This window comes from Vipera ursinii (assembly GCF_947247035.1).
Source record: "Vipera ursinii genome assembly, chromosome: 5".
NCBI classification, from domain to species: Eukaryota; Metazoa; Chordata; class Lepidosauria; order Squamata; family Viperidae; genus Vipera; species Vipera ursinii.
In genome coordinates, this window is record NC_139518.1 from 40474015 (window position 1) to 40501259 (window position 27245).

The 27245-nt window shown below is 38.9% G+C and overlaps 1 protein-coding gene across 1 annotated transcript in view; it reads left to right on the forward strand.

Moving 5' to 3' along the window:
- Nucleotides 1-27245, forward strand: part of DGKG (diacylglycerol kinase gamma) — a gene marked incomplete at its 3' end in the record, with an annotated part of 87738 nt that overhangs the window by 25011 nt on the left and 35482 nt on the right. The window contains exons 7-17 of the mRNA XM_083365084.1: nt 447-617; nt 6607-6656; nt 7212-7286; nt 8695-8814; nt 12041-12158; nt 15477-15565; nt 16972-17088; nt 18727-18825; nt 21241-21357; nt 22436-22509; nt 26065-26139. Coding sequence (XP_083221210.1) covers nt 447-617; nt 6607-6656; nt 7212-7286; nt 8695-8814; nt 12041-12158; nt 15477-15565; nt 16972-17088; nt 18727-18825; nt 21241-21357; nt 22436-22509; nt 26065-26139 — 1105 coding nt within the window. The remainder of the gene's footprint in view (nt 1-446; nt 618-6606; nt 6657-7211; nt 7287-8694; nt 8815-12040; nt 12159-15476; nt 15566-16971; nt 17089-18726; nt 18826-21240; nt 21358-22435; nt 22510-26064; nt 26140-27245) is intronic.

Genomic DNA, 27245 nt, shown 5'->3' on the forward strand with positions numbered 1-27245 from the left:
CACACATATATAGATAAACATATTTCCATGCAAACATCCTTCTTCCTAACCTGTTTTCCTCATTCTTTTCTCTGCCTCCCTGCCTCTCCTTACAGTCCTTCTCAGCCTAACTTTCCCATTGGGCTACCATATTTTCTTATTCACTGGAGCTTTAGGCTTGGATTTTTTTAAAACACCTGTTGCTGCAATGCAATTGCATAATAAAAAACATACCAAGAAAAATTTAAAAAGAGAACTACAACTTCACCCATAACCTTAATTCTTGATTTGCCATGCAAAATCTGTTGCAGCCATTTGCCTCACAAAAGTTATTTTTGATCTAAGATCCACATTAAATCAATATAACCTAACAGTCACCCTGTACCTATTTTGAATTACAAGCTAAAGAATGGCAGCTTGGAAATAATTATTCTAAAGCAACATGAACCCTTTTCTCTTCCCTTTAGGTTCCAAAAGTTTAGACAAGAAACTTCCTTTCAACCTTCGAAAGAGTAACATCTCCCTGAAAACAGCCAGTCCACACCCACCAGCCCCTTTGGCTCAGGTAGTCTACCTGAAGGACATTGTCTGCTACCTGTCACTGCTGGAAAGGGGACGGGCTGAGGATAAGCTGGAGTGTAAGTGCTTGGGTGACAGGAAGAACATCTGTAGTCCTTGAACACCACATGCAAAACTATGGATGCCTTGGTCACAGGTGGCAGGGATGGAAGGAATGTGGGAGGGTTGTGGTTTTAGAGGAAACCATAAGAGCTTTGAGGTTTATAAAGGGTAAATGCTCAGATTCACATAGGTGTGAATCATGAATGAAGCTGCAACTCCTGCCAACCTGACAGTTCAAAAGCGTGCAAACATGAGTAGATAATGGTGGACTCATTAATGGAGACATGAAAGGAGTCCCCAACTGGGAGTCCCCTGGGCAACAGTGATGTCATTGGTTGATCCTTTCACTATGGAAGCACCTCAGTGCTTACAACACAGCAAAAAAAATGTATGAAGACAACAAATTGTTCATTCATTCCTTTCTAGTTAAACAAGAATAGGAACCTGTGGATCTCCATGAACATTGTTGGTGTATATCATCAACTCCAACATGGCCAGTGATCAGTGCTGGAAAGAACTGTGCTCCACATCAAGTAGTTCATTATGGATTCAATATTGATTAAACAGCATTTGTTTAATATCCATTGATGGAAGACTGCTACATTGGCCCATAACTCACATTTCTATGTCTTTTTCTCGGGAGGGCAATTTTCAGGGAGGAAAAAGTTTGTGAGTGATTTTTAAATATTTTCCAGTATGAAATGCTCAGGTTTCAGCAGTTCCTTCTCCTCTCCTGCAATCACATCTATTCCTCTGTGCTTTCTAAAACAATAACTCATAGGCCACCACAAAAAATTAAATGGGGCATAGATACTATTTTAATTTGTTCATATATTTGGGTGTAGCGTTACTAATCTGAAATACTCCATGTGTCCTTCCTGATAAGCGGCTTCTACTAGGATTAATTAAAAGGTGTATGTAGTAGTCTTTTTTATTAGGTGGTAAGAGCAGCTGGGATGGAGAAGTCACTGTTTCTCTTCTCTAGCTAGTATTTTAATAGAAAGGAAAGATGTTAAGAGGCAACACTACATGTACTTTAAAAGCTGTGTCTGGAAGCATTCTCAGAGCATGTACATCAGCTCCAACCCTCAGTTTTGCAGGTGAGGAATTCATGTATCAGTCATCAGCTCTAATTAAATACCAATTCAGTGATGTGATTTCAAATTACTCAGGACTTACCAGCTTCCTTATCCTAGAAGGTAGAGTTTTTTTCTCAAATAAGTAGCTATGAGCTGGGGAGTGGAATGGTAGAAAATACGGGTTCAAATAGCTACAAACATAGCTACTACTGCAGTTGTGTCGGGAGTGCTGAAGCACTTCCGGATTGAAAGGATTGAATGGTGACATCATTGTTGCCCGGGACAGGCCGAGTTGGGAGCTCCTTTCACATCCTTGTCAAGTTGAGTGCCAACATGGTACCCATTTATCTACTCATGATTGCCCACTTTCGAACTACGGGGTCGGCAGGAGCTGGAGCATGTGACAAGACCTCATCCCCTCCTGCGGCAACAACCAGGTCTCAAATGCCAGCCTGCCGATCATCAGCCCAGGGTCCTAATCTTGTGTGCCATTATGCTCCCAGAAGTATTACTGAAGACCTTTTGAATTAACCGTTTAAAAAATAAACCTAGACTGTGATTTGGAAGGGCAGCTCATTTGATGAATTTTAACCCTTTTTGTAATGCCTAAACAGACTTGCTTCTCTTTTCTTTACAATTATCTTTTTCCACATATTGTACCTCTCTGTTTTGTTTTCCTCTTTTGCTGTACTTCCTTTACATTTCTCTTCATTCCACTTCCAGCCTTATTTTGGAGTGTGGCTACTGGTGGGCAGCTGTATGCATGTATATATAAGTGTGTGTGTCTGTTGTATGTGTGTGTGCGCGCAAGGTGTTATGTGAATCCTTTTATTGCAGAAGGGACTTTCCAGATACGGTACAAATAGAGTCGGCAGTCCTAGGTGGAAACAATAAGGAAGCTATGCACCACAAAGGAGTGGTTGCCTGTTTATAAACTTTTTTCATCTTCCACCTCTGTGCTAAATTCTGAGTCATCTGCCATTTAAAACTGCTAGTTTATAAGCCAATCTCTATTAATACAGCAGAGACCATATTAATTATGAGATATCACTGGGGGGAAAAACTATCATTCTCCCAGGATCATCTATGATCTATTCTGGTGTAACATTTCAAGTTGAATTGTTCAGTAGAATCTCTTCAAACCTCACAGCAGGAGTCAAAATGTGATATTGGGCCTGCCCTTTAGATTGGATGAAACATTCCTAGCCTGTGGATTGGCCTCTATGTAACTGGATATGGTGATAAGCAGGGATATTGCTTTTCCTATTTGAAGTGATGTTGAACAAATGTTTCTTCCTTTCTATACTGTATGGGTGTGTGTGCCCGGACAAAGTTATTCATCTCTATTGGCCTGGCTGGTTCCATTGTTACATATCATTTATTTTATGAATGGAATTGTCAGATATTTAGAAGAGAAAGGAGAAAAATGAAAATTGCTATCTACATGTTACTTTTTGCAAAATAAACGCCATACATTGAGAAATAGTGTAGCTCCATTAGCATTCCTGAAAATTGTAAAAGGCTGCCCTCTAGTGCTATTTGTTAGTTTACTATTAAAGATTAAGAATTTATTATTTAAATGTAATACTATGTACAAACAAAGAAAATTCTTAATCTTGACGGATTTGGGTGAAGCCAATGTAAAGAGTGACTCTAAAGATAGTTTCTTCTAAAAACCCAGCTATATATTTTAAAAATGAATTAAATATATAATTATAAGGAATTATATATGCATATACAGAGAATATTGATGACAATAAATTTGGCACAAAGACTTATTCTACAATTTTGGAAACAATAGAGATTAAAATTATAGTCTATGCAGCAAAAAACACATTTCCTCAATTTGAGTTGAATTGGATGACATAATATCCAACCAGCTAGCTGAGTTTCATAGACATTGTAGCCAAATATACCATCTGCTTCTTTCTGGAAATGCATCGCCTTAAGATGAAATGGCCATTGCCATTCACATTATAAAGTCACTGGTATTTTTGACCTACTGATTTGGGCATTCTATTTACATAAAATATATATTAAATCAGCTGTTAAGCATCTTCAGTGCCGATTATAGTACTTTGAGCCCCATATACTGGAACAATATCATATTGGGGGAAACTGGCCTGGTTTATTTTTAATTGAAAATGAAGAAAAAAGGAAAAAAAACAGCCCTCCCTTTTTCAGAAATCATCACCAGACTGCCAACTGCCATAAAAGAGGGTCTGGAGACAACTCTGATTTACTGAATACAGTTCATGTTAATTCTTAAGGAATATAGATGCATGTATACTACAACTGCAAAAGCTAATTTCCTGATCTCTGTTCAGTCAGAAAGTAGAAATATAGCTGTTGTAAACCCAGACTGCTCCAAAATATTCCAGTATGCCAACTACATGCTGGACAGACTTAAGTAGTAATTTACTCATCTGGTTTTAATTCACATAATGTGGCAGATGCATGCACTGGCACACAACTGCAGGTGTTAGGGTTTAGCTCCAAATTCCTTATTTCCACTAGACAGAAAATATTTTTTTTATCCTGAAACTAAAAGTTAGGAACTGCAGCAGGAAAAAGTAGCCTTAGAAACTGGCTAGAATCCTCAGGATCATCTGGAGGAGAGACCCCAAAATAATTGAAATAGAGATTAATCTTTTCTAGTCACCAATCACCATAAAAATAATAAGTAAAAATGTCTAGCTAGCTAAATTACCTGCAATTAATTTTTATTTCTCTTTTTAAAATTAATCTAATTTATTGTCTCTGATATTTACTCCATCAATGAAAGCTATCCATGTATGCTTGATGCCTTTTAAAATCTCTGAGCAGTAGAGTGATCCTACCTTGGAGTCTAGACCCTTGCAGGATTTGTTTAAGGTGCTGATTGGTTTCACCAGTACTTTTTATTTTACTCACCATGATTTTATATGTGAATACCTAAAGGTAAATAAAATATTTCTACATTTTTTTTCTGTCTGAAAAAACACACAACTATGGCTCATTTTAACTTCGACTTTGTAAGATGGGTCCCCTCCCAAGGAAGGCTGAATTTTCATATCACAAGAGTGGGAAATGGTGGTACAAATTTTGTTTATTTTTTTAAATTTTGTTTAAGTTGTTAATGTTTTTCTCTCTTTCTCTTTGCCAATGAGGCACATAAGCTGTGATGCTTCTCTTTCTTTCACACTTCTGGGTTCAATAGGAGGACATTAGATAAAGGCAATCCCCCTGGAAAATTTGTGGTGGCAGCAGTAATGATCAAACAGTTACATTAGAGCAAGAAGGCAGGCCAGGATATGTAAATTCAAAGGGCATCTCAGAGAAGACATTTGAGACCTCTTACATTTTGCCGTTGGGTAGTCGTCGACTTACAATGGCAATTGGGATCAGAATCTCTGCCGCTAAGCAATGCAGTTATAAAGCAAGACTACATCACTTAGCACAGCAATCCCTGCAGTCCTGTTTGCCATCATTAACCAAGCCTCAGAGTTATTACAATAGGCAACTTCCTGCTGGCTTCCCACAAACAAGTCAGTGGGAAAGCCAGCAGAAAGTTACAAGTTCCAGGCAGCTTGCAAGCAGGTTGGCATACAGGTAAGTGGCTGCTGCTAGATGGAGGAGGGGTGCGGAGGATGTACAAAACTTCAAGGGAGGTATGGCAAAATCCAGGGAGAATGTGTAGGATGAACGAGGGGGTTCAAGGAGGTGCAGTAAGGGTAAGGGAGAGTGTGTGAATAAGGTGTGGTGAGACTCGGAGAGGATATGTGAGGGTGCAAAAGATGTAAGGATAAGGGAGGGTGTACAAGGGTGCAAAGGAAGTACAGCAAGGATTGGGAGCAGTGCAAGGGTGTGTACAAGGATGCGAGGGTTGTGGAAAAGATGTGAGGAAGGTGCAGTGAAGCTCAGGAAGGATGTGCAAAGGAATGCAGGGGTGCATTAGGATACAAAGGCATAGGGAAGGTTGAGTGTGTGAGAGGGAGGTGTGGCAAAGTACAGGGAAAGTGTGCATGTGTGCACAAGGATGCATGAAGTTGCAAGGGAAGCATGATAACAGGAAGGATGCATGAGGACCCAGATTGTTGGGGGCAATAAGCTGACTTTGTAAAAATGCCGCTTGGGGGGGTGAAAGCCCTAATAAGCAGGCATATACATAGAATGAAGGCTATTGCTAAGCACATTGATTTGTGCTTCTTAGATTGTAAGCCGCCCTGAGTCTTCGGAGAAGGGCGGGATATAAATGGGATTTTAAAAAAAAAGAGTGCAAAGCTTGAGGAAGGTGTACAAGTGGCTGGCCCAGTCTGAGCAGGTGGGAGAAACTTACCCCAGAGAATTGTGACCTTTGCTGACTTTCTCATTGATCTTCAAGGGAAGCCTCAGGGAAGGTGACAAAAGGCAATCACTTGATCACAGGGTGCTGTAACTGTTCATAAGCGCAAGCTGATTGCAAAGTTTCTAGATTATGATTATGTCACTGCAAAGGTGCTGTGGCAGCCAAAATTCTTAGAACTGATTGTAACCACTATTCTTTCAGCACTTGTAATTTCAGACAGTTACTAAACAAATGGTTGTAAGTCAAGGATTATCTCCAGTAACAGAATCTTGGAAGCCTGTCAAAGTTTCCCTCTGCTCTTTGTTACGCCAAAGAAAATAACTGTGGGGTAATCCTGAGTTTCCTTCTTACTCCCCTTTTTCAGAGCTCAGCTAATGTTCACTTACACTCTTTTGAATTCCTTCTCTTTTTTATGGTTATGCATTTATTTCGATGTGAATTATCAAATACAAAGGGTTAACGGAAGGCAGAGACTTCAATGTGGTCAGCTCAAACCTTGAAATTAAGGCAGTGGTAGACAGTAAAACCTGACTCATTAGCCGTTTTGTAATGGGAGCATACATTTATTGCATATCTTTGCACACTTGTGTTTTCTTGCAGTTATGTTTCGCCTCTATGATACGGATGGCAATGGCTTCCTGGACAGCTCGGTAAGCTATCCTTCAAACTAGTCCTTCTCTTTAAAAGGATAAGAAGCTACGCATTGGGGCTTTCCTACCACGATGCCACTACAAAGTACATAGGTCGAGGGATACATCAATGAAATCTGGCTCTCTCTGGTTTCCAGTTAGACTACAGCATGGAAACAAGATCATTCAAAGTTGAGGGATTCTTCATAAAGAGGATTATACAGGCCTTTTTCAAAGTTGGCAGGCTCTGGTAAAGTTAGCTGATTAAATAGCAGCATCAAAATTTGGGTCTTGATATAGTGTAGTTTAATTACCTTGTGGAAAATTTAAATGGAAGGCAATGATATGGGTGTAGCTGTACTATGTAATATTACCCTACTGCAAACTCTTTCCAGTGTTTATTCTTAAAAATAAAAAAGTAATCTGACCCAATTGTTTTAAAGAGGTGGCTCACCTTCATAAAGATATTTACCTCTTTTTTTCTTGCATGCTGATATATAATGCAACATCCATATAGTATATCATTCACATTCTCTTAAAAACATTTACCTTCTTCCATCTTGTTTCTAAATTCAGGAGCTGGATCGTATTATTAATCAAATGGTACATGTAGCAGAATATCTGGAATGGGACTCTACAGAATTAAAGCCAGTAAGTTATTTTTCCATGTAGAATCAGAATTTATTTTTAAAAAGTGCTTTGTTCTGCTTTTGAGTATCATTTTTTTCCTCTGAGGGCTAAGTCATACACAATATTCAATAAATAATGTATAACTACCTTTTTTTCTTCCCTTTACAGCAAAGTAAACATAGCAATAGATCACTACTAATTAAGATTACCATATGCAAAGGGTTACACCTTCCTCCTAGAAACATGTTTAGCAACATCTGCCCTGTCCCATGTGGAATTTTTTTTTTCATTTTCTTTGGGTAATTCCCCAATGTGGAATACTGGCATTTTTGTATGAGAAATGGAAAAATGGTGTAAAACATCTTCTCCATGGCCCAGTCAGGATTACCCTGACAAGCAGTTAAAAAAATCTAGAAAAGTATCTACATACTATTTATATTTAATCATTATGCAGATTGGTCCTGAATTACTGAGACTGAACTATAAATACAAACATGATCCCTATTTTAATTTGCAGAAGGATTACTATCTTAGTCTGTTGCAGGCAAAACAGAATCTTGTGGCATCTTAAAATTAACTGTTGCCCTTAAAAATGTAAGCTACAATTAGTCTTTAATGTGCCACAACAATTTGTTATTGTTCTGTTTAATTATTCCTTGAGTCATCCATTAATTCTAAATAGCCAGTCTGAGCCTGTCAAATATATTGTAATAATCAAGTCTCAAAAAGACTAGTTTTTTAAAAAAAAGAGTATTATTTCTGAATTTATTTTACAGCATTTCTAAGCCATCCACCACCCACAGATTGTTATTTTTTTTTCCTTAAAACGCCTTTTAAGGAATAAGGATAATTATGGTTTCACAGGAAGAAAAGTTGCAGGCTTAAGAAAATCTGACTTGGAAAAAGTGTAATGAAGAACTGCAAACCAAACAAACAAACAAAACCCAACCATAAAACTAGAATTCCGTAGAACTCTAAATTACTCTTGGGACTGATTATCAGATCCCAGCCTGCTGCAAACAAACATGGATTTTTAAAAAGCTAAAGAAGCAAAAGACAAGGGTACGTTGAAGAAGTCAAGGCAATGTGATGAAACCTTCAGATTGACAACCTGACCTGGATGGAAATGTTGTATGACACCTTTATGTCTCAGTCAGCTAATAGAATCAACCGACAGCTCTCACTCTGTGAGATCTGCTGATTATATTCAGGCTGAAATTGCCTAGTTGTTGTCTCCACTGCTAAGTCTAGCTCCTAGACTTTGTGATTCACAATGCAAACACTGGTGCTCTTGATTCTTTCACTTAATGTTGCAATCAATTTTGTTTTCTGTGCTAGTGTTCAAAGCCTACAGAACATTTCCTATCCTAAAAATAATTGCAACTGAAAAAAAAATATGATGCGCATACCTGGACTTTGTCTTCTGCAGATTTTGAAAGAGATGATGGAAGAAATAGACTATGATCATGATGGAACTGTGACACTTGAAGAATGGATTCGGGGTGGTATGACTACCATCCCTCTGCTCGTTCTCCTAGGCATGGAAACAGTGAGTAACAGGCCTGATCTCACAATAATAAGCCAAACTTTCCCAACATGGTGTGTTTCTAGACTAACCATACTTTTACCTAGGATAGGAGAGAGTTCTTGTTTGTTGTATAACCTTTCTTTCTACACAGTATGCAATGTGACTTAACAATAATTAAAATGCAGAATGTAAAATAGAAATTAAACTTAAATCATAAATTAAAACCAAATATTATTTAACAGTAAAAAAAGTCTGACAAAAGATATGCATTCAGCTGCTTTTTTTCCCAAGAAAAAAAAATTGTGTGCATAACTACTGTTAAGAAGACCAGAAGCCACTTTTTTCTTTATTTCATCTTCTTTTCTACTTCTTTTTCTATATTTTTTCACTTTTCTATTACTTTTATCTTTTTAACTCTATGGAAAAGCATATTTAATAAAAATTAATTTAAGAGTGTGAGTCTAATAGAATCCCAAAGGAGGACATTCCACAACTGGAAACCATGCGACTGAAGGTCTTCTTCTGCATACTGAATGAATGAGCCTTTAAAAACAAGTCATCTTCTGAAGGGCCTCTTATGTAGAACTACACTGCTAGAAAGATTTGTAATAGGAAAGAAAATCTCTCAGATAATCAGATTTCAAGCTGTTTGTAATTTTAAAAATTAGCACCAATACTTTAAACTGTATCCTGGAAGCAATTATGGGAATTAAGTTGAGAAAAGGTGCTGTACAGAATATGACCTTCTGAAGGAAATTAGATATAATCAACCAGAATCTGCTTATCAGAAAGTAAAGTAAGTATGATAACTTTCACCAATAATCTAATTGTAGTTTGCCATTATATGTAATTATTTTTATTAACATTTGAATTGCTTGATGGAATATAAGGAGAGGATTTAAGAAATGTTGTACATTGTAAGGCAGTCATTTATTTATCTAACTTTTACTTTCATGGGCAGAAAAAAATAACATATACAACGGATAATATGTATGTTTGGGAGAGAGATATGTCTCTAAGGGATAAAGCACATGATGTGTGGTGCCAGTGTGAAGCAGAGGAGCTTCCAATGAACATTCACTTGAATATACACAGCCTCTTAGACTCTTTAAAGTCTCTGACCTTCTGAGAGTGCAGGTATTGCAAAATCCAGATTCTCAGCTTCCTTTTTAGCTATAGACACTAAGAACATCTTGACTGTCTGCACAGTTTTCAAGGATTGTGTCAACAGTTATCCAAAGCTTCTAAAAAGTGAAGGAAGTCATATAAATAAATTTAACGAGTTTCAAATTAAATCTAATAATGTACTAATTAATTGTGTATTGTTAGGTTATGGTGCTATGGAACTGGCATCCATTTTCCCCTCCATCTGCCTAGATTCATTTGACATACAATACAAGCAACCTTTTGAATTCCTGGTATAAACATTGTCTGGTACATCAACAGTAGGAGCTATTTGCTCAGTTTCAGTTCTATAATCTCATGATTTAAGAATCCTATCTTTAAAAGGAAATGTGGTCATTTGATGGAGTTTGAGAGATTATTTGATGTTCTTGACTTCTTGAGCAATACAATAGGACAGATTGAAATATATATAGGGAAATATAGTTTCTAATTATAATTCTACAACTTCATAAAAAGGAGGGCGTTAGTCATCATCTACATCATCCAGCTTGTATTACAGCTATATGCAACCAAAGGCAATATGCCTCTGAATGTCAGTTCCTGAGGAACACGAGTAGGAGGATGTTAATGTGCTCTTTGTGAGATTTCCATAAGCTTTGTTGACTATTGTGGGATAATCATCTCAGACTATGCAAGGTCTTCTTTTCTGATCCACTACATTACTTCTTAGAAGATAAGCAGCATATTTTGTTATCCAGCAGCAAACCTGGGGTAATATTCCTGTATAAAGTTCTGTCCATTTAAAAATTGTGAATTCTGTGTTTTATAAAAATTTTATTCAGGATAGGCTGGATGGTTGCTTTTTTCTTTTCTTTCAACATTTTGGTAGCAGGTTACTTCCTATTTTACCTGGCCACATGATAAGAAGCCATTTGTTCCTTTGGAAGCAACTGACCTGATTCAATCCCTTGCCTACAGTCCTCTATACTCGTCTGTTTGATTGGAATTGATGGGTTCTGCCTAATTTTATAATTATAAAACTATAACACATATGGTTCAAGAATGGGACAATCTCATTCCAGCCACACTGGAAGCAGTTAGATGGTTAGCTTCCTTAGATATCGAATTATAACATCTATCCCATTGCAATTCTATGGCTCCATATTATGGTGATTTTATTATGGTTTTATTTGAATTTAATATTTTAACTCCTGTATTATATTGTACACACATACACACACACATACACACATTTGCTGATGCTTTATTTAAACTAAATTTTTATATTAGTGACTGCATGACCTCGGTATATACCATGCATTAAATAAATAAATAAAATAGAGGTGCTACTATTGATAGGACACCCATCCCTGTTTTATATCTATCAGAGATGCTGGTAACACCCTCTCCCCCCAAAAAAGGAAGTCTATCATCCATTAAAGATAATTATAATTATATCATTCTATACTAATTGCTGAGAAAAACAACATATTTACATTTTTAGAAATCCAAGTTATAATCCATTAGAATATTCAATCTTTGTCTTTTGACTACATGATATTACATAAATGTAGATCACTTTCCCCAAAATGATAGACAAAAACATTGGACTATGGTTGTTTTGCTTGACTTACCCACTGTAATTAGATTGAATATCCAATCAGAATAGTTATTGTTTGGAGATGATAGAAATGTACTGTAGCATATCAGGAGAAGATTAAGTCAAGACAGGTTAATGTATTCTCTAGGTTATTATTTATCATGAGTCTTAGATTATTTTCTTGCATGGTAGTAAAAGTTTAATTTAAAAAATTCTGTAGCTTCTTCAAAAAATAAAGAGAAGCTAGCAAGACTATAACATAGGTTAATTCAGATAATTATTTACAGGTCATGGACATGCCAATTAAGTTCAAGAGTGTGTGAGAAAAGCTGATGAATGTTTTCTATAGTTCTGTAGTTCTGAGATTATTAGTTCACATTATGAAGAGACAATATTGATTGTGCAAAGAGGTAATTGTGCAAAGTGCATATTTCGGTGACTGGGTCATTGGTGGGTCATTGGAGATCCATCATACTGATTCTTCTCTGCTAAGTGAACTTTTTTTAAAAAAAATCCCTACAGAATATAAAGGATGATGGCCAACACGCTTGGAGGCTGAAACATTTCAAGAAGCCTGCCTACTGCAACTTTTGCCGCACTATGTTACTGGGAGTTAGGAAGCAAGGCTTGTGCTGTTCATGTAAGTCTCTGCAGATGCACCATAATCATGGCTAGTGAGGTTATCTCCATATCAGTTGGGAAGAGTCTGTCAAAATCTCCCCAAAGATGGGGAAAGGGTTTATTGATTTAGTTTCTGTTTAATCTTAAAGAAAAGATAGTTAGGCTTCAATATTTCCAGTAGGGTCCTTTCTCAAGGGAAGCTTGAGATTTTTCCAACTATATACCATTTGTATTATAGAACCAGATACCAGATAATCCACTTTCAAGACAACCAAAGTAACGACTCGGAGAGAATACTTTTCTAGAATTTACTTACTTACTTACTTACTTACTTACTTACTTACTTATTTATTTATTTATTAAACTTATATACCGCCCTTCTCCCGTAGGACTCAGGGCGGTTCACAAGGTTTAAAAAAAAACAATACAACAATTACAAAAATTAAAAACAATTAAAATGATTACATTAACCTTGAATACATAAAAATCCCAAATAGAATCCAATTAAAACCCCAATTAATACTCTCAGTCAAGGCCAGAAAGCTCAAAGAGCCAGGTCTTCAGGTCCCAGCGGAATGAGTGAAGGTCAGGGGCAGTCCTAAGCTCTACAGGCAGCTGGTTCCAAAGGGCAGGTGCACCCCCAGAGAAGGCCCTCCCCCTGGGTATTGTCCACCGGCAATCTTTTACCAGCAGTACCCTGAGAAGACCTGTGGGAGGGCACAGGATGAAGGGAGCTTGATGCCGGCAGCAGGTGCTCCCTCAGATATCCCGGACCCAAGCCATTTAGGGCTTTATAGGTCATCACCCTTGAATCTCACCCGGAGGGCAACCGGAGGCCAATGCAGCTCACGGAGCAGAGGTGTTACGTGGGAGTATCGGGAAACCCCCATCACAACCCGCATGGCTGCATTCTGCACCAGCTGAAGCCTCCGGGTGGTCCTTGAGGGCAGCCCCATGTAGAGAGTGTTAGAGTAGTCCAATCGGGAGGTCACGAGCACATGAGTGACTGTGCACAGGGCATCTCAGTCCAGGTAGGGCCGCAACTGGCACACCAGGCGAACCTGGGCAAAGGCCCCCCTGGTCACGGCTCCTATATGGTCTTCAAAACTGAGCTGCAAATCCAGGAGGACGCCCAAGTTGCGAGCCCTATCGACGGGGGGCAACACCTCACCCCCCCATCATTAAAGATGGAATAGACTGGTTAGTCCAAGATGCCGGTATGCACAGCCACTCAGTCTTAGCAGGATTGAGACGAAGCCTGTTTCTTCCCATCCAGACCTGGACCGCCTCCAGGCAACGGGACATCACGGCGAGGGCATCACTGGGTTGGTTCGGGGTGGAGAAAAAAAAGTTGGGTATCATCAGCGTACTGATGATACCCCACCCCGAAATCACGAATGATCTCGCCCAGTGGCTTCATATAAATGTTGAACAGGAGGGGAGAGAGAACCGACCCCTGAGGAACTCCACAAACGAGAGGCCTCAGGGTGGATCTCTGCCCTCCCGTCAACACCGATTGCGAGCGGCCCAGGAGATAGGAGGAGAACCACCGTAAAACGGTGCCTCCCACTCCCAACCCCCTGAGACGCCACAGTAGGATACCATGGTCGATGGTATCAAAAGCCGCTGAGAGATCTAATAGAACTAGGACAGAGGAGCAACCCCTGTCCTGAGCCCACCAGAGATCATTCACCAGCGCGACCAATGCCGTCTCCGTGCTGTACTCGGGCCTGAAACCCAATTGGTACGGGTCCAGATAATCAGTTTCCTCCAGGAACAGAGGAAGCTGATGCGCCACCACACTCTCAACAACCTTCGCCAAAAAGCGAAGGTTGGAGACAGGACGATAGTTGTTTAAAATCGCTGGGTCCAGGGCAGGCTTCTTGAGAAGGGGCCTCACCACCGCTTCCTTCAAAGCGGCGGGGAAGACACCCTCACTCAAAGAGGCAGATATTACTGCCTGGAACGAACTTCATGTCTCCTCCCGAGCCGCATAAATCAGCCAAGAGGGACACGGGTCCAATAAACAGGTGGTGGAACTCAGCCTCCCCATAATCCTGTCCACATCATCAGGGGAAACAGGATCGAACTCAGTCCAGATAACATGCTCAAGACTGTCCGATTCCTCCACATCAGACTCTGCCCAGTTAGAGTCCAAACCAGCCCGGATCTGAGCGATTTTGTCCGTCAGATGATGACTGAACTCCTCGGCCCACCCCTGCAAGGGCTCCTCCCTCACCTCCTAATTAAGGAGGGAGCGAGTCACCCTAAACAGGGCAGCCGGGCGATTATCTGCGGACGCGATGAGGGCAGCGAAGTAATTAGCCCTCGCCGTCCTCATCGCCGCAAGATAAGACCTTATGAAGGTTCTTAACTGCAATTGGTCAGATTCAGAACGGCTGGATGGATCTACTTAAAAAGCGGAACATTATGCACTTTAACAGCTTCCTATTGCCACAGCTGTTCTTTTGCATTGAAGAAATTCATTAGTATTTTGTCCATAGTACTGAACAGTCCCAAAGACTAAAAAAGTTCATTTTTAAAAAGAAAAATATTATAAGAGGCAATCAAACAACAGGCTTTTACTGAAATGGATTATTTTACAAAAGCCTAGGTGAAAGAGGCATGTCCTCAGTTGCCATCTAAAGAAAGCTTGGAGGCCAACCTTAGGACAAGAGTTTAAAATATTAAGGTAGGATAGATGGCTAATGAGAAGTTTCACTGGATTCAATAGAACATAATTTACAGTAAATGAATAAAGATGGCAACTGTTAATACATAACTTGCAAATTTTAACTTATGGGAAACTGAGGTTCAGAAGATAACATATTGATTGTAAACCCCATTCTGAGAAATGACCTCACACAACACCAGGTAGATGTTAATCCTGAGGGGTAAAAGAGTCACATCTTGAGGCAACCCACAACACAAAAGTTTAGGTCTCAATCTCTCCCTCTGTAATTGCACTTGAAAAAGGAAGGAGGAGAACCACCACAGTATTGCTTCCAGACCCCCTAAGCCAGTTCAGAACAATATCATAAGTGATGGTATCGAAAGTTGCTGAAAGTTCAAGGAGGGCTAGCACAAATGCACCACCTCTGTCCCTAGCCAGCCAGACGTTATCCACAAGTGTGATCAATACCATCTCAATAGTGAATGGTGAATCCACTGTCATGGATTATGACAACAGTTTACTCATTTAGGATTTTTTCAAGAATTGTATATACAATTACATACATGGAATAATATATTCTAACAGCCAAACTCTAGAAGTAGCTGGAAATTGCCCTCAATGCAGTAATTTAGAATGGCTCTCTTTTTTCTTTCCTTTCTACAGTTTGTAAATATACTGTCCATGAAAGATGTGTGTCCAAAGATATTGCTCCTTGCATCAGTACTTATATAAAATCCAAGAGAAATACAAATGTAAGTGAGCCATATGTGGAAGATCAATGCTATGTGTCCACTAATTAATCATCTGCCATGAATTCTAAGCCATCTGTTTGTAGAACATGCAGTCCATACTGTCACAGTAAGGCAATTTTAGTAAAAGAGGCCAATTCACTGCTGTGATTTTGATATAATATATACATATCAGTCTCAAATGGAGGACTTTATATTTGAGGAAGGATTTGCAGATATACCTGGGGTTAATTTTTGTTTGCAAAGTGATAAGTGTTCCTTTTGACTCTGTTTAAATCTTGTTGCCTTAAATGTTGTATTTAGTGAAAATCAGTATATGCATTTAATATAAAATAGGTCCACAAAAATGCCTTCCAGATATTCTCATCTTTAGTAAGCTTTGTCTAGCAGTAAAACAGCACAGGGTGAATCCTTTGCAAGAAATTTCTCTGTTTTCAAAACTGAAATCTAATTATAGCATTGTTCTCTATCAATTACATCATTTACAATATCAACCAAACTCAATTAACTATTTCAACAGTATTAATAGGTACATTACAGTAGATAAATAATACATTATCAGTACTAATAAGTACTACTAGAGAAATGAAAACTGTGCTGAAATTGTAACAGTGTTAAGATTCAAACAGTATGCTCTCTGTTGCAAACCAAAAAAAAAGGTCAAGTTGCAGTTAGTACAGTAACCAAACTGAAACTTGGGTTTTGAATCAAACACTGAGGCTTCAGAGAGACGCGGTTGTTTGCAATGTATGCATATGGGTATACAATACGCCTTAAGAGTTGCTTTCAAAGAAATGCACATTATAAGTTGTAATGGTGAGTGGGAAAGACTGAGCAGAACATGAGGCTCAGAAGGGCCTCTCCATAAGTTCTCAGGCTCTAAAGATGATACCAGGAGAATTGTATTTTCACTCTTGCAAAATTCTATTAACATAGCTTTACAGTAAAGTAAAATTAGGTTATATGGTCATGTTACCTGTCTGGTCTACCTGGTAAGGCTGATAGTTAAGCTATTTGCCTACAACCATTTATGTTTTCATAAATGTATAGATATATCAAAAGCATTTAGGCTTATATACAGCTCCATAGCCCTTTACAGCACACTCTGGGCTGTTTACAGGGACAACATATTGCCCCAACAATCTGGATTCACATTTTACTACCTCTGAAGGATGGAAGGCTGAATCAACCTTGAGTCCTATCAGGATCGAACTCCAGGCTATGGGTACAGTTTGTCTGTAATACTGCATTCTAACCACTGTGTAACCAGGGCTCTAATATAAGTGTATAGAAATACCCGATAATCAGAGAAAACTATTCCTTAAACTGAAGATGAGGACTAGGAACTTCCCTAAATTTGCACTATCCTCCCTTTCTATCAAGCTATTTGAACAATTTTGCATTTCTAGGTTATGCAGCATACATGGATTGAGGGAAATTCCCCAGCCAAGTGTGATAGGTGTCATAAAAGCATCAAATGCTACCAGGGAATTACCGGACTACATTGTGTATGGTGCCAAATCACAGTGAGTACGTGAAGAGAATGTTGTTTTTTATTTTTAACCAAAGATTATGGAAATCTACTTTAGTCAAGACAGATTTTTACACATTTAAGTTAATAATTTTTGTGGCATGTTTGTAAGAAATAAAGATTCATCTTCCCTTATTAGTTTCCCCTCCTAATCCCCAAATTAGCCATCATTCAGTAAATTATGGAGAAACCGTAAATGCTAAAAATATGGTAGTTCAGCAGTTCATGCCACTATCCATCACCTCTTTTATAACCCTGATTCTGACATACATGAAGTAAAACTTTATGAAAAGGAAGACCCAAAATGTACTTTTAGAAGGCTTCAAATTTGGCTTTCTCAAGGAACACACTCAGGTTTGGATGATAACAATGATATATTACCATTTTGCAAATATTATGAACTATTGTAAGCATCTTTGTGGCACAAAAATAAAGTTCGTAGTATGTATTCTTTTTTATATTTGATGACATTTCATTGTTATTGTTATGGGCGCTGAATGGTACTACATGCCTGTTAAGTGCAATGACAGGTACAGCAGTTTACCAGACCTGCAGATATTAAAGCAAGAAGAACAGAGCTGTTTAAAAACATGATTTACTGATTTTATTAATGTTTTAATTAAGGCTCGTCTCCTTTTCCAAAGACCTCAGAGCAGTTCTTTGAAGAAACAGCAACAATTTCACAGAGTTACAAGCTATTTACCACAGAAAAGCATAACCTGAGGCATATAGGCTATATATACCCAAAATCCCTGAACATTACCTCCAAAGCGTTCTCCTAAACGTTAGCAGCAAATTGTAATTTTTAATGTGATAGAGGAGGGTACACTGCTGGACTGTTGTAGCTTCCAAGTGATCTTAAAGGCCAGCCCATGTAAAATGCATTGACCATGAGCAAGGTCTTCCAGTCCACAAAAGGGCACAGTTGGTGCACAACATGGATCTATCCAAAAGTCCTCCTGAGCAGGAACCATGATTCCAGGAAAATCTCATCTGAGGAAGTATGACTCTTTCCAGAGTCAATGATGATAAACCAGCAGACCCTGAAGGAACCAAGAACATAAAACCTCTCCATCTTGCCAGGTTTGGACCATGAGTTTTTCTCCATTTAGAGCCACACAGCTTCCAGACATTTGGTCAGCACCATAATACCTGCCAAGTCAGGGCTAGAGATATATGAATGCATGGATGAACCTTTATTGTCAAAGTACAACCATGTATACATTGAGATTGGCTGAGCCTCCATTTGTGCCCCCACCCCCAACTTACAGTGACACAAACCCTCCATCTTATTACACCATGTGAGCTAATTGCACAACACACCGGCCTCGCAAGTCAATTAACTGTATCATCAATATAACTGTATCAGCATATTTTCCCCTCTCCATTTTGGTACAAAAAGAATCATTATTTTCTCATAATATTTTCTCCTTAAGAAATTAACTCTCCCGATAGAAAGCAATGGCTTTTCTGCAGTGCTGGAGACTAAAAGCCATCTTATCAAAGAAACATGAGATGCTCTCCTAATCTGATTTCTTGATCACAAGTAAAGGAAAAATTTAGAGGATCAGATGCATATGGATGGAAGCAGGAAAGTAAACATTGATACATGCTGTTTTCTCTCTTTTTAAAGCTTCACAACAAATGTGCCTCACATGTGAAACCTGAATGTGATGGTGGGCATCTCAAAGACCACATCTTGCTGCCTTCCCAGATCTGCCCAGTTGTTCTGGTAAATGAGTCTGCTTGGCACATAGCAAATTGGTTTAATGAATGGCATTTTCTTGTTGGTTCTGTCTCAAGGCAACTGGATAATATAGTCTTATGATCCAAATGGCTTTATCCAAACTGATTTGGTTAATTAGATTCCTATACCATTACAAACCTGGTATTCCCCTATAATACCCTCTGTAGTGAATGAATGAACCTTTATTGTCAAATTACAACCATGTATACATTGAGATTGGCTGAGCCTCCCTTCGTGCCCCCACCCCCAACTTACAGTGACACAAACCCTCCATCTTATTACACCATGTGAGCTAATTGCACAACACACCGGCCTCACAAGTCAATTTTGCATAAAGTTTATAAAATTGTTTCCCATTCAAAAGCCTAACAGCCCATGGATAAAAGCTGTTCTTCAGCCTGTTGGTACAGCTGGCTATACTCCTATATCTCCTACCTGATGGTAGGAGAGTAAAGAGATACCGTCCAGGGTGTGAGTCATTCCTGAGAATTTTCCTCACTCTTCCAAGGCAGCAAGCCCTGGCGATGTCATCCAGTGATGTCAGGGGACAGCCCACAATGTCTTGTGCTGTGCTCACCACCCTCTGTAATACTTTCCTATCCGCGGCTGTCAGACCAGCATACCAAACCACAATACCATATGAGAGGACACTCTCTATAGTACACCGGTAAAAGAGGGTCATAAGCCGTTGTTCTACCCTGTTCTTCATCAAGACCCTGAGAAAGTGAAGTCTCTGTTGGGCCTTTCTGGCCACCTGGGTTGTATTAACTTTCCAGGTCAGATCTTCGCAGAGGTAGACTCCCAGAAATTTAATGGAGGAAACTCTCCACACAGTCCTCCCCGATGTAAAGTGGGGCAGGTTCCTCCTTTTTCCTCCGGAAGTCTAGCACCATCTTTTTCGTCTTGCCGATGTTCAGGTGCAGGTGGTTGTTACAACACCATATGGATAGTTTTTGTACCTCCGCCCTGTATGCTGTCTCATCCCCACCTGTAATAAGAACCACCACGGTAGTATCATCTGCGAACTTAATTATCGCAGTAGATGGGTCGGATGATACACAGTCATATGTGTACAAAGAGTACGGGTAAGGGCTAAGCATGCAGCCCTGTGGCAAGCCAGTGCAAAGCTTCAGGGGGGCGGACAAAGCAGACCCAACCCTCACTGTTTGTAACTGGTCGAAATCCAATGGGAGGCATGTCCTGAGATGTTGGAGAACCAGTCTTTCGAGGCATTTCATGACTACAGACGTTAATGCAGCTATGCAACCATAGTTCCCCACAATCTTGTCCACTGTGGTCTCAAGCTGGGAAAAGTGCACTAAGGTTCTCATAATAACTACACTGATGGTTCCCAGGGCATACATGGATGTCACAAATATGAATGGCAGTGGGGAGGGGAGATGTTATGGATTAATCCTCTTTGATTTTTAAATGGATTAAATCTATGTTAAAGCTTGCATCTGTTTTCATCTAATTTCAAGGCACAAATTTAATTATTATGCAATCATGTCAGGGGAGGTTCCTGGATTTTTGACTTAGAGTTTTCTGTCTGTCTAATGTATCTGACTATGACTAATGAACAAAATTCTTAAATGCATTAAATAAAAATTATTACATGTCAAACAACATATGTCAGAATTTAAATATAAAAAAGCAAGGAGAAACTGCTGAATGTATCAAACCATGCAGAATACTTTAAATAATATGTTTTACAATGAGTCCCTCCTTATGAGAAGAAACGGTAAATATATAAACCAATATGGAACTTTTACATATGTTATAAAACAGAGGACTGCTTCCTCTGAGTAACCATGGCCCACTAACTGTACATTAATGAAAGAAAGTCACATGAATGTTTAAAAAAAATCAAAATGAAAGAAGGGCTGAAGCAATTCTCTTAATTTGGAAATATTAGAGAAAAGGCCAGTAAAAGAGACCATGCTGTATAGAATGATTCTACAGAGAAAATGGATAATAAGATTAGATAATTCAATGGAAGTCTTTCTATAGTTACTAATCATAATGGTTATGCCTTCTCCAAGATCAGAGGCATTATGCCCCAATTAAATCTTGTTTGTGGGAAATTTTGTAGCTATTGCTAGGCAGAAGCTACTTTTGGGGTGATATTTTCAGAACTTAATTATAATTTGTAACAAAATTGCTAGGTTATCCAAGATCATTTGGAATTTATAAAATGGATGTCCTTTACCAAATAATACGTTTTGCACTGTTTGATAGGCAGTATTTTAGTACCCATGTGTTATACAATATCCTTAGTTTTTTGTGGTCTTATTATATATTTTTATACTTAGAATTCCATAATCTCCTCTCTGTTTATGTCATTAGTACTTCTTTGCTATCTATTTTTAAATGTCCTATGCATCTTTTATTCCTCCAAAGGATAGGCAATCCCACTCACGAAGATCAGAGAGTGAATCACCATCCAGCACCACCCCCGAGGATACAAACATGATCTTCAGATACAATACTACTACAGTGGATGGACATGGACTGCAGGTGGGTAGCTGATAGCTTCTTTTCTCCCTTGTACATGTATAATTGTATGTACCCATGGAGAAGCACTTTCACGATTGTGACCAATAGTGGGCCACTTTGGAGAAAGATATAGTGGAATACAATGTCGATATATTAGTCCTTTAGGCAGCTTATAAACCACTCTGAAACTAGATAGTCCCAAAGCATTTTATGGCCAGAAAAAAAATAACAAGCCATCATTTCCTTCTCCATTTCCATATACAAAGTTAAATAAACTGGAAGCTGCATTTATCTTTGTATTAACTTTGTGACAGTATTTTTTGCATTCCTGAAGGCAATTTGATAGTTTACATCCATGTTTCTCAGCCTTAGCATTCTTATGATGAGTGAACTTCAGTTCTTAGAATTCCCCATCAAGCACGATTGGGGAGTTCTGGGATTTGAAGTCCACCTATCTTAAAATTGCTGAGATTGAGAAACACTGGTTAAGGGTCAGAAGGAAAACTACATGTCATATTGCTTTCCCCCCCCCCAACATCTTCCTGCCACCTTCCAACATCTGCCTCAGTCTGTCTAATGAAAGCCCTTGCCCCACTCCAGGAATTATAGCTATGTTAAACTGTGCATGTGTTAATAGCAATACATCCATCCCCGTAGAAGTTCCTTTAATTTAGAATTCAGCATGTCTTCTCTTTCAAAAAGGTTATAATAGTATAGAATCAATGCTTGCAAATGTTTGATTAGTCTAATATCTGTCATGCCCTTAAGAATGCAGTCCCTTGATGTGTATCAAAAAGGTACAGGAGGTCACAAGCCTCCTAAGTAAAGATATCCATTTATTATTCTTTGTCCAATATACAATTTGTGGCCCAGTGTGTAGCAAGACAATATGCAGAAAAGGTGCAAAGAATAGCACAGTTTGGAGGATCCTAATGTTTCTCCGTGGCACTAAATCCTATTTATCCAACATCTTTCTAGTTAGTTGTTTTGCTTCACCTGTAACTCTGCCACATCACTTACGGTAGTTCTCCTCCTTTCTGTACAATGTTTGTATGTTGTGCAAGGAGTCTGCTTGTTTGATATACACTTTGGTTTTCAGATCACGCCTACACTAGGGTCACACCCATTGCTGGTATTTGTGAACCCCAAGAGTGGAGGAAGGCAAGGAGAAAGGTATGTTTCCCCCTTCTTTTGGAAAATTGTACATTTCCAAGATTAAATATTGTGATGCAATAAATGCATCAATAAATTGTTGTAGACAAATAAATCTTCCTCAAGCAAATGTTTTATAGCAGATTTTCCCTTATATTCAAACTATAATGTTCCTTATAAAATGTAGTTATGATTTCAGGTATTTTTATCATTACTCTTATATGTGTAACAGCTCTTACATGGAGCCTTGGTGGCTCAGTGGTCAGAATGCAGTATTGCAGGCAAACTGCCCACAGCCTAGAGTTGGATCTTGATGGGGCTCAAGGTTGATTGAGCCTTCCAGCCTTCAGAGAATGGTAACAGGAGGACCCAGATGATTAGGGGCAATATACTAAAGTTGTAAACCGCCCATAGAGTGCTGTAAAGCACTATGGGGTGGTATAAAAACTTACCTGTTCCAGCAGTCCGGCCTGGCCTGATAGCTCTTGGGGTCTCAGTTGTTTTTACTATTGTTTTTCACTATTGTTCAATCTGTATACCTACCTTACTCTGTACACCGCCCCGAGTCCCTTGGGAGAAGGGCGGTATATAAAAACAAATAAATAAATAAATAAAAGTCTAGTGCTATTGCTAAGTGCTATAAGCTTCTGTGAATGTCCTAAAGCAGGAAACTGCCACAGCTTAGCATCAGAATATCACTTTTGAATGCAGAAGGGTCCAAGTTAAATAATTTTCATTTTCAGATAATGGTAAGACAAAACTCCAGAGTTGGAGACCTGCTGCCAGTCAGTGTAGAATGTTGTTAAAGAGTTTATAGTTGTCTAGATGGTTGATCTTGCTGGCTGAGATTATTGGAAGTTGTAGGTCAACATCACTTGGAACTATGTAAAACCGGAAGGAGCCATTAAGTGCAATTTCCTGCTCAAATGAAAATGGAAGTATCCAAAATAGGTGGCCACCAAGCCACTACTTGAACAAATCCAGTAAAGGGGAGCATACTATCTTCCTTGCTAATTGGTTCTATTGACAATCTGCCCTTCTTGTTACAAAGCTTTTCCTTACACTCAAGTGGAATCTACTTTCATATAATTAAAAACTATGTTTTCCTGTTGTACACATTGCCAGAAAACAAATCTTCATTTTTTTTCTGTAAATTTGAAAGCATTATCATGCTTTCCCTATTGCTTCATTTCATCTTTTCTCAAGTCCCTCTTCTATGACTTCATTACCTCCTTTCCTAACCTCAATGAATTCTGTTCATAGCTTTGTTGATACCATCTCTATAAATCAGACTTACTGGCATGTATTCTTCCTTACTGACTGTCCCCCATTTTTCTTTTACGTGATTCTTTTATTTACAGATTTTCCCTAAAGATTGTTTTTTGTTTCTTTGTTTGTGCAGCCAAGTAGGCTTCTTTTGCTGTGTTCCACTTTTTTTCCTTTTAATTTTTTTTTTGTGTGGGCGGGGAGGGAATCCTGTTTTTGGTTACTACTGTTTTAGGAATTCCAATCCAATCTTTGAATAATTTTGTCTTTCATGTTTTCTGCCACAGAATCCTACTTTTCATTGGTTGAATTTATTATTAAAATTCATTTCAGTTTCCATTAAAATCAAGAATGCCTCCATTACATAGTCATTTTCTCCCATGTTCTTGCTTACTTCCACTTCCTCAACTTAATTAATGTAGTTAGTCTCAGATTACATATAGCTGATTCTCTGGTGTTCCACTATTAGAAGAAAAAAAGTCATCAGCAAAACAATGCAGGAATAACAAGGCAAGAATTTTCTGGGAGGACTATGCTGGGCAGAGTTTATCTTGCCAAAAACGTTGAGTTAATGAAGTCCAATGTATGGGTGTATTCAGTATTAATTCATTTTAATAAATTCCTTCCACTTTATCTACTAAATCTTATCTATTCAGTATGATCACATCAATGAAGGACGATCTCCTAGTAATTTCCCTAGTTTTCTTTGAAATGCTTGTTAGTCCCACGAAAACACCACTCCTTTGCTTAGTAAGGAGGACTGGAATTTATTTATGAATCAAATAAAGCAAGAACATAGCAAGGACTTCTTACATGATAATGATCTATTCCAAGGCATTCTGAAGGCTGAGGAAGATAAATGTCATGTAATATTCCTGAAAAGTTATTTAACTCCAAAACAGTATGTGTGGAACATCTAAGCCTTTCTCCATTTGCAACTCCCAAGGGTGCAAAGATTCCCTGAAAAGTATGATGTACTGGTTATAATTGGACTAACAGCAGGAATACCCAGATTCAAGTCCACTTTCGGCCAGAAGGGCCCATTTGCTATCTTAGCCAACCCTATCTGACCATGTTGCTGTTATTAGGAAGGGAAGAAATAGAGGCAGGGATATTATGTATGCCACCTTGAGCTCTGTGGAAAAATGGCATATCAGTCCAATTAATAAATACATTTGTCCCTGAAATTTCCTTATGATGTTGCCATCTGGTCTCAGCCTTTAAATTAGATGGTCTTAAGTTGTCCATGGCAGTACTAACATTATTGTAGTATGTTTTTCCTCTTATTCAAACTTCCCCAAGGAAACTCTCGAAGTCTTTTAGGTTTTGCCACCTTGAAGGTAAATCGAATAATTGTAGTGACTAGGAAAGGAGGTATATGGAGGCAGAGTATATAGATCAGCAAGATGGACTGTAAATTTCATGCCAATTTAGGTTTCTGCTGATTCAGATCAAGCTGGAGAGCTCTTCAGCTCAGCAATGGAGGAAGGCAGGAGGCCCTGATAAAAAAAAACTATGTTTTAATATGTTGTCCTCCTACAAAAAGAGGGGTGTATCAACATTCCAGAATATGAACAAAGCTCCAATTGGCACAAATGGGAACTTTGCTCCTTTGCAACTGCTAATCAAGGGATGAAATTCTGATGTAGACATGATGGAAACAAGACTTTTTTTTTTTGAATATTTTGAATATGTTGCTAAGGACTTCCAGAGTCCCACTGACTGGAAAAATATAATGGCAATCAAATAAGTTTCTGGTCTTGGCAAACAGCATTTACAATTTATTTATTTATATCTTACCTTTATTATTTTTACAAATAACTCAAGGCGGTAAACATATCCAACACCTTCCTCTTATTTTCCCCACAACAACAAGAACAATCCTTTGAGGTGAGTTGGGCTGAAAGTGAGTGACTGGGCCAAAGTCACCCAGCTGACTTTCATGTCTAAAGTGGGACTTGAACTCACAGTTTCCCTCTTTCTAGCCTGGTGCCTTAACCACTAGATGAGAAGTCCCAGGGACGGGTTCCATGGAGGTTCCACAGACCAGAGGATGCGTGGTTTTGTGTGCTGCCTCCATCCTGCTGATGGGGCTTTGCTTGTTTGTGCAGACCAGTTGCTGTCATGCCGTGGCCCGGTACTGGTCCACAGGCCGGAGGTTGGAGATCCCTGCACTAGATCAAACTAGTTCTCCCCTAGCAATGCTTTAGGTGCTGAAAAAGCAGAGAGAGTGAAGAAAGCTGATAAAAATAATGATTTGCCTTGACTCTCCTTTTTACAGCTGTTGACTCTTATTTTTCTTACTTCTAGGGTACATAGAAAATTCCATTACATACTCAATCCCAGACAAGTTTACAACTTGGATCGTGGAGGACCTAATCCTGGGTATTGAAGTTCACAATGTGGCCTATTTTACATATTTGTTTGTTTGTCATATTAAGAAATCGTTGGTCTTCCTTCTTAATATTACTTGCTTTCTTTATGTTGTCTCTGATCTATTCTTATCACTTCACTCCTTTTTCCTCTTTGCTGTCTTTCCTCAGTTCAATTTCCCTTACTTCCTCCTCCTTCCCTACACAAATATACCTTAGACTGAGAATCTCATCTGACTGTTGGTCTTTTAAAGTATGTATCTGCTGTATTGTATTAATATTTGCTATATTTGTGTTATTGAGTCAACTGGGTCTCTTTCAATTCATGAAAGAATATATGTGGATGTTTCATTGCAATACAAAGGATCAATACAGCAAATGTTATTTGCAGCTGAGGTTATTTACTGCATTTCTATTAGTATCATGGTTCCAGTTGAAAAGCCCAACAAAGTAAATCCACCAGAGACATTGCGATCTCTAATGTAAAGCTTTATTAGGCATAGCATACCGGTATGGTAGAAAGAATATCAGCTCTGACAATATTGCAGGAAAAAGTTAATTAAAAGAGTAAAACCTTCCCTTCCCTCTCTAACAGTTCAGGTCACATTGTCCAATTAGTCTTCAAACGTTTGTTATGAGAAGAAAACCTCTATTCGCCAAAACATCTCTTCGATCACCTTGGCTCTCACATGGATAGCAACCACCTGTGCACTCCAAACTTCCTCCCTCCCTCCCCCCAGACTGTAGGCAAGCTAGAAACAGCATGGCAGTTCTAATGCAAGGGATCTTCATAGCTTGACAGGCTGGCCCCCTACAGACTTGGGGAAACCTGGAAAAAAATGAATACACATTATTATTTGTTAACTTTCTCTTGCCCTGGCCTCGGCTTCCAGGGGTATTTAGTGTGGAATCACTTCACTAAGCAATCTGCTCTTACGTTGTGAGCTTTTGCCAGCATCAACTTCCCTCCGCCCAGTGCGCTCCCACAGAGAGGGCCTCCTCAGGGTGCCGCCGTTCGGAGAATGCGGGTGCACCTGACCTGTGGAACCATTTACCAGTTGAGCTCCGGATGGCTCCCGACCTTCGCTCCTTCCGACGCGACCTAAAAACCTATCTGTT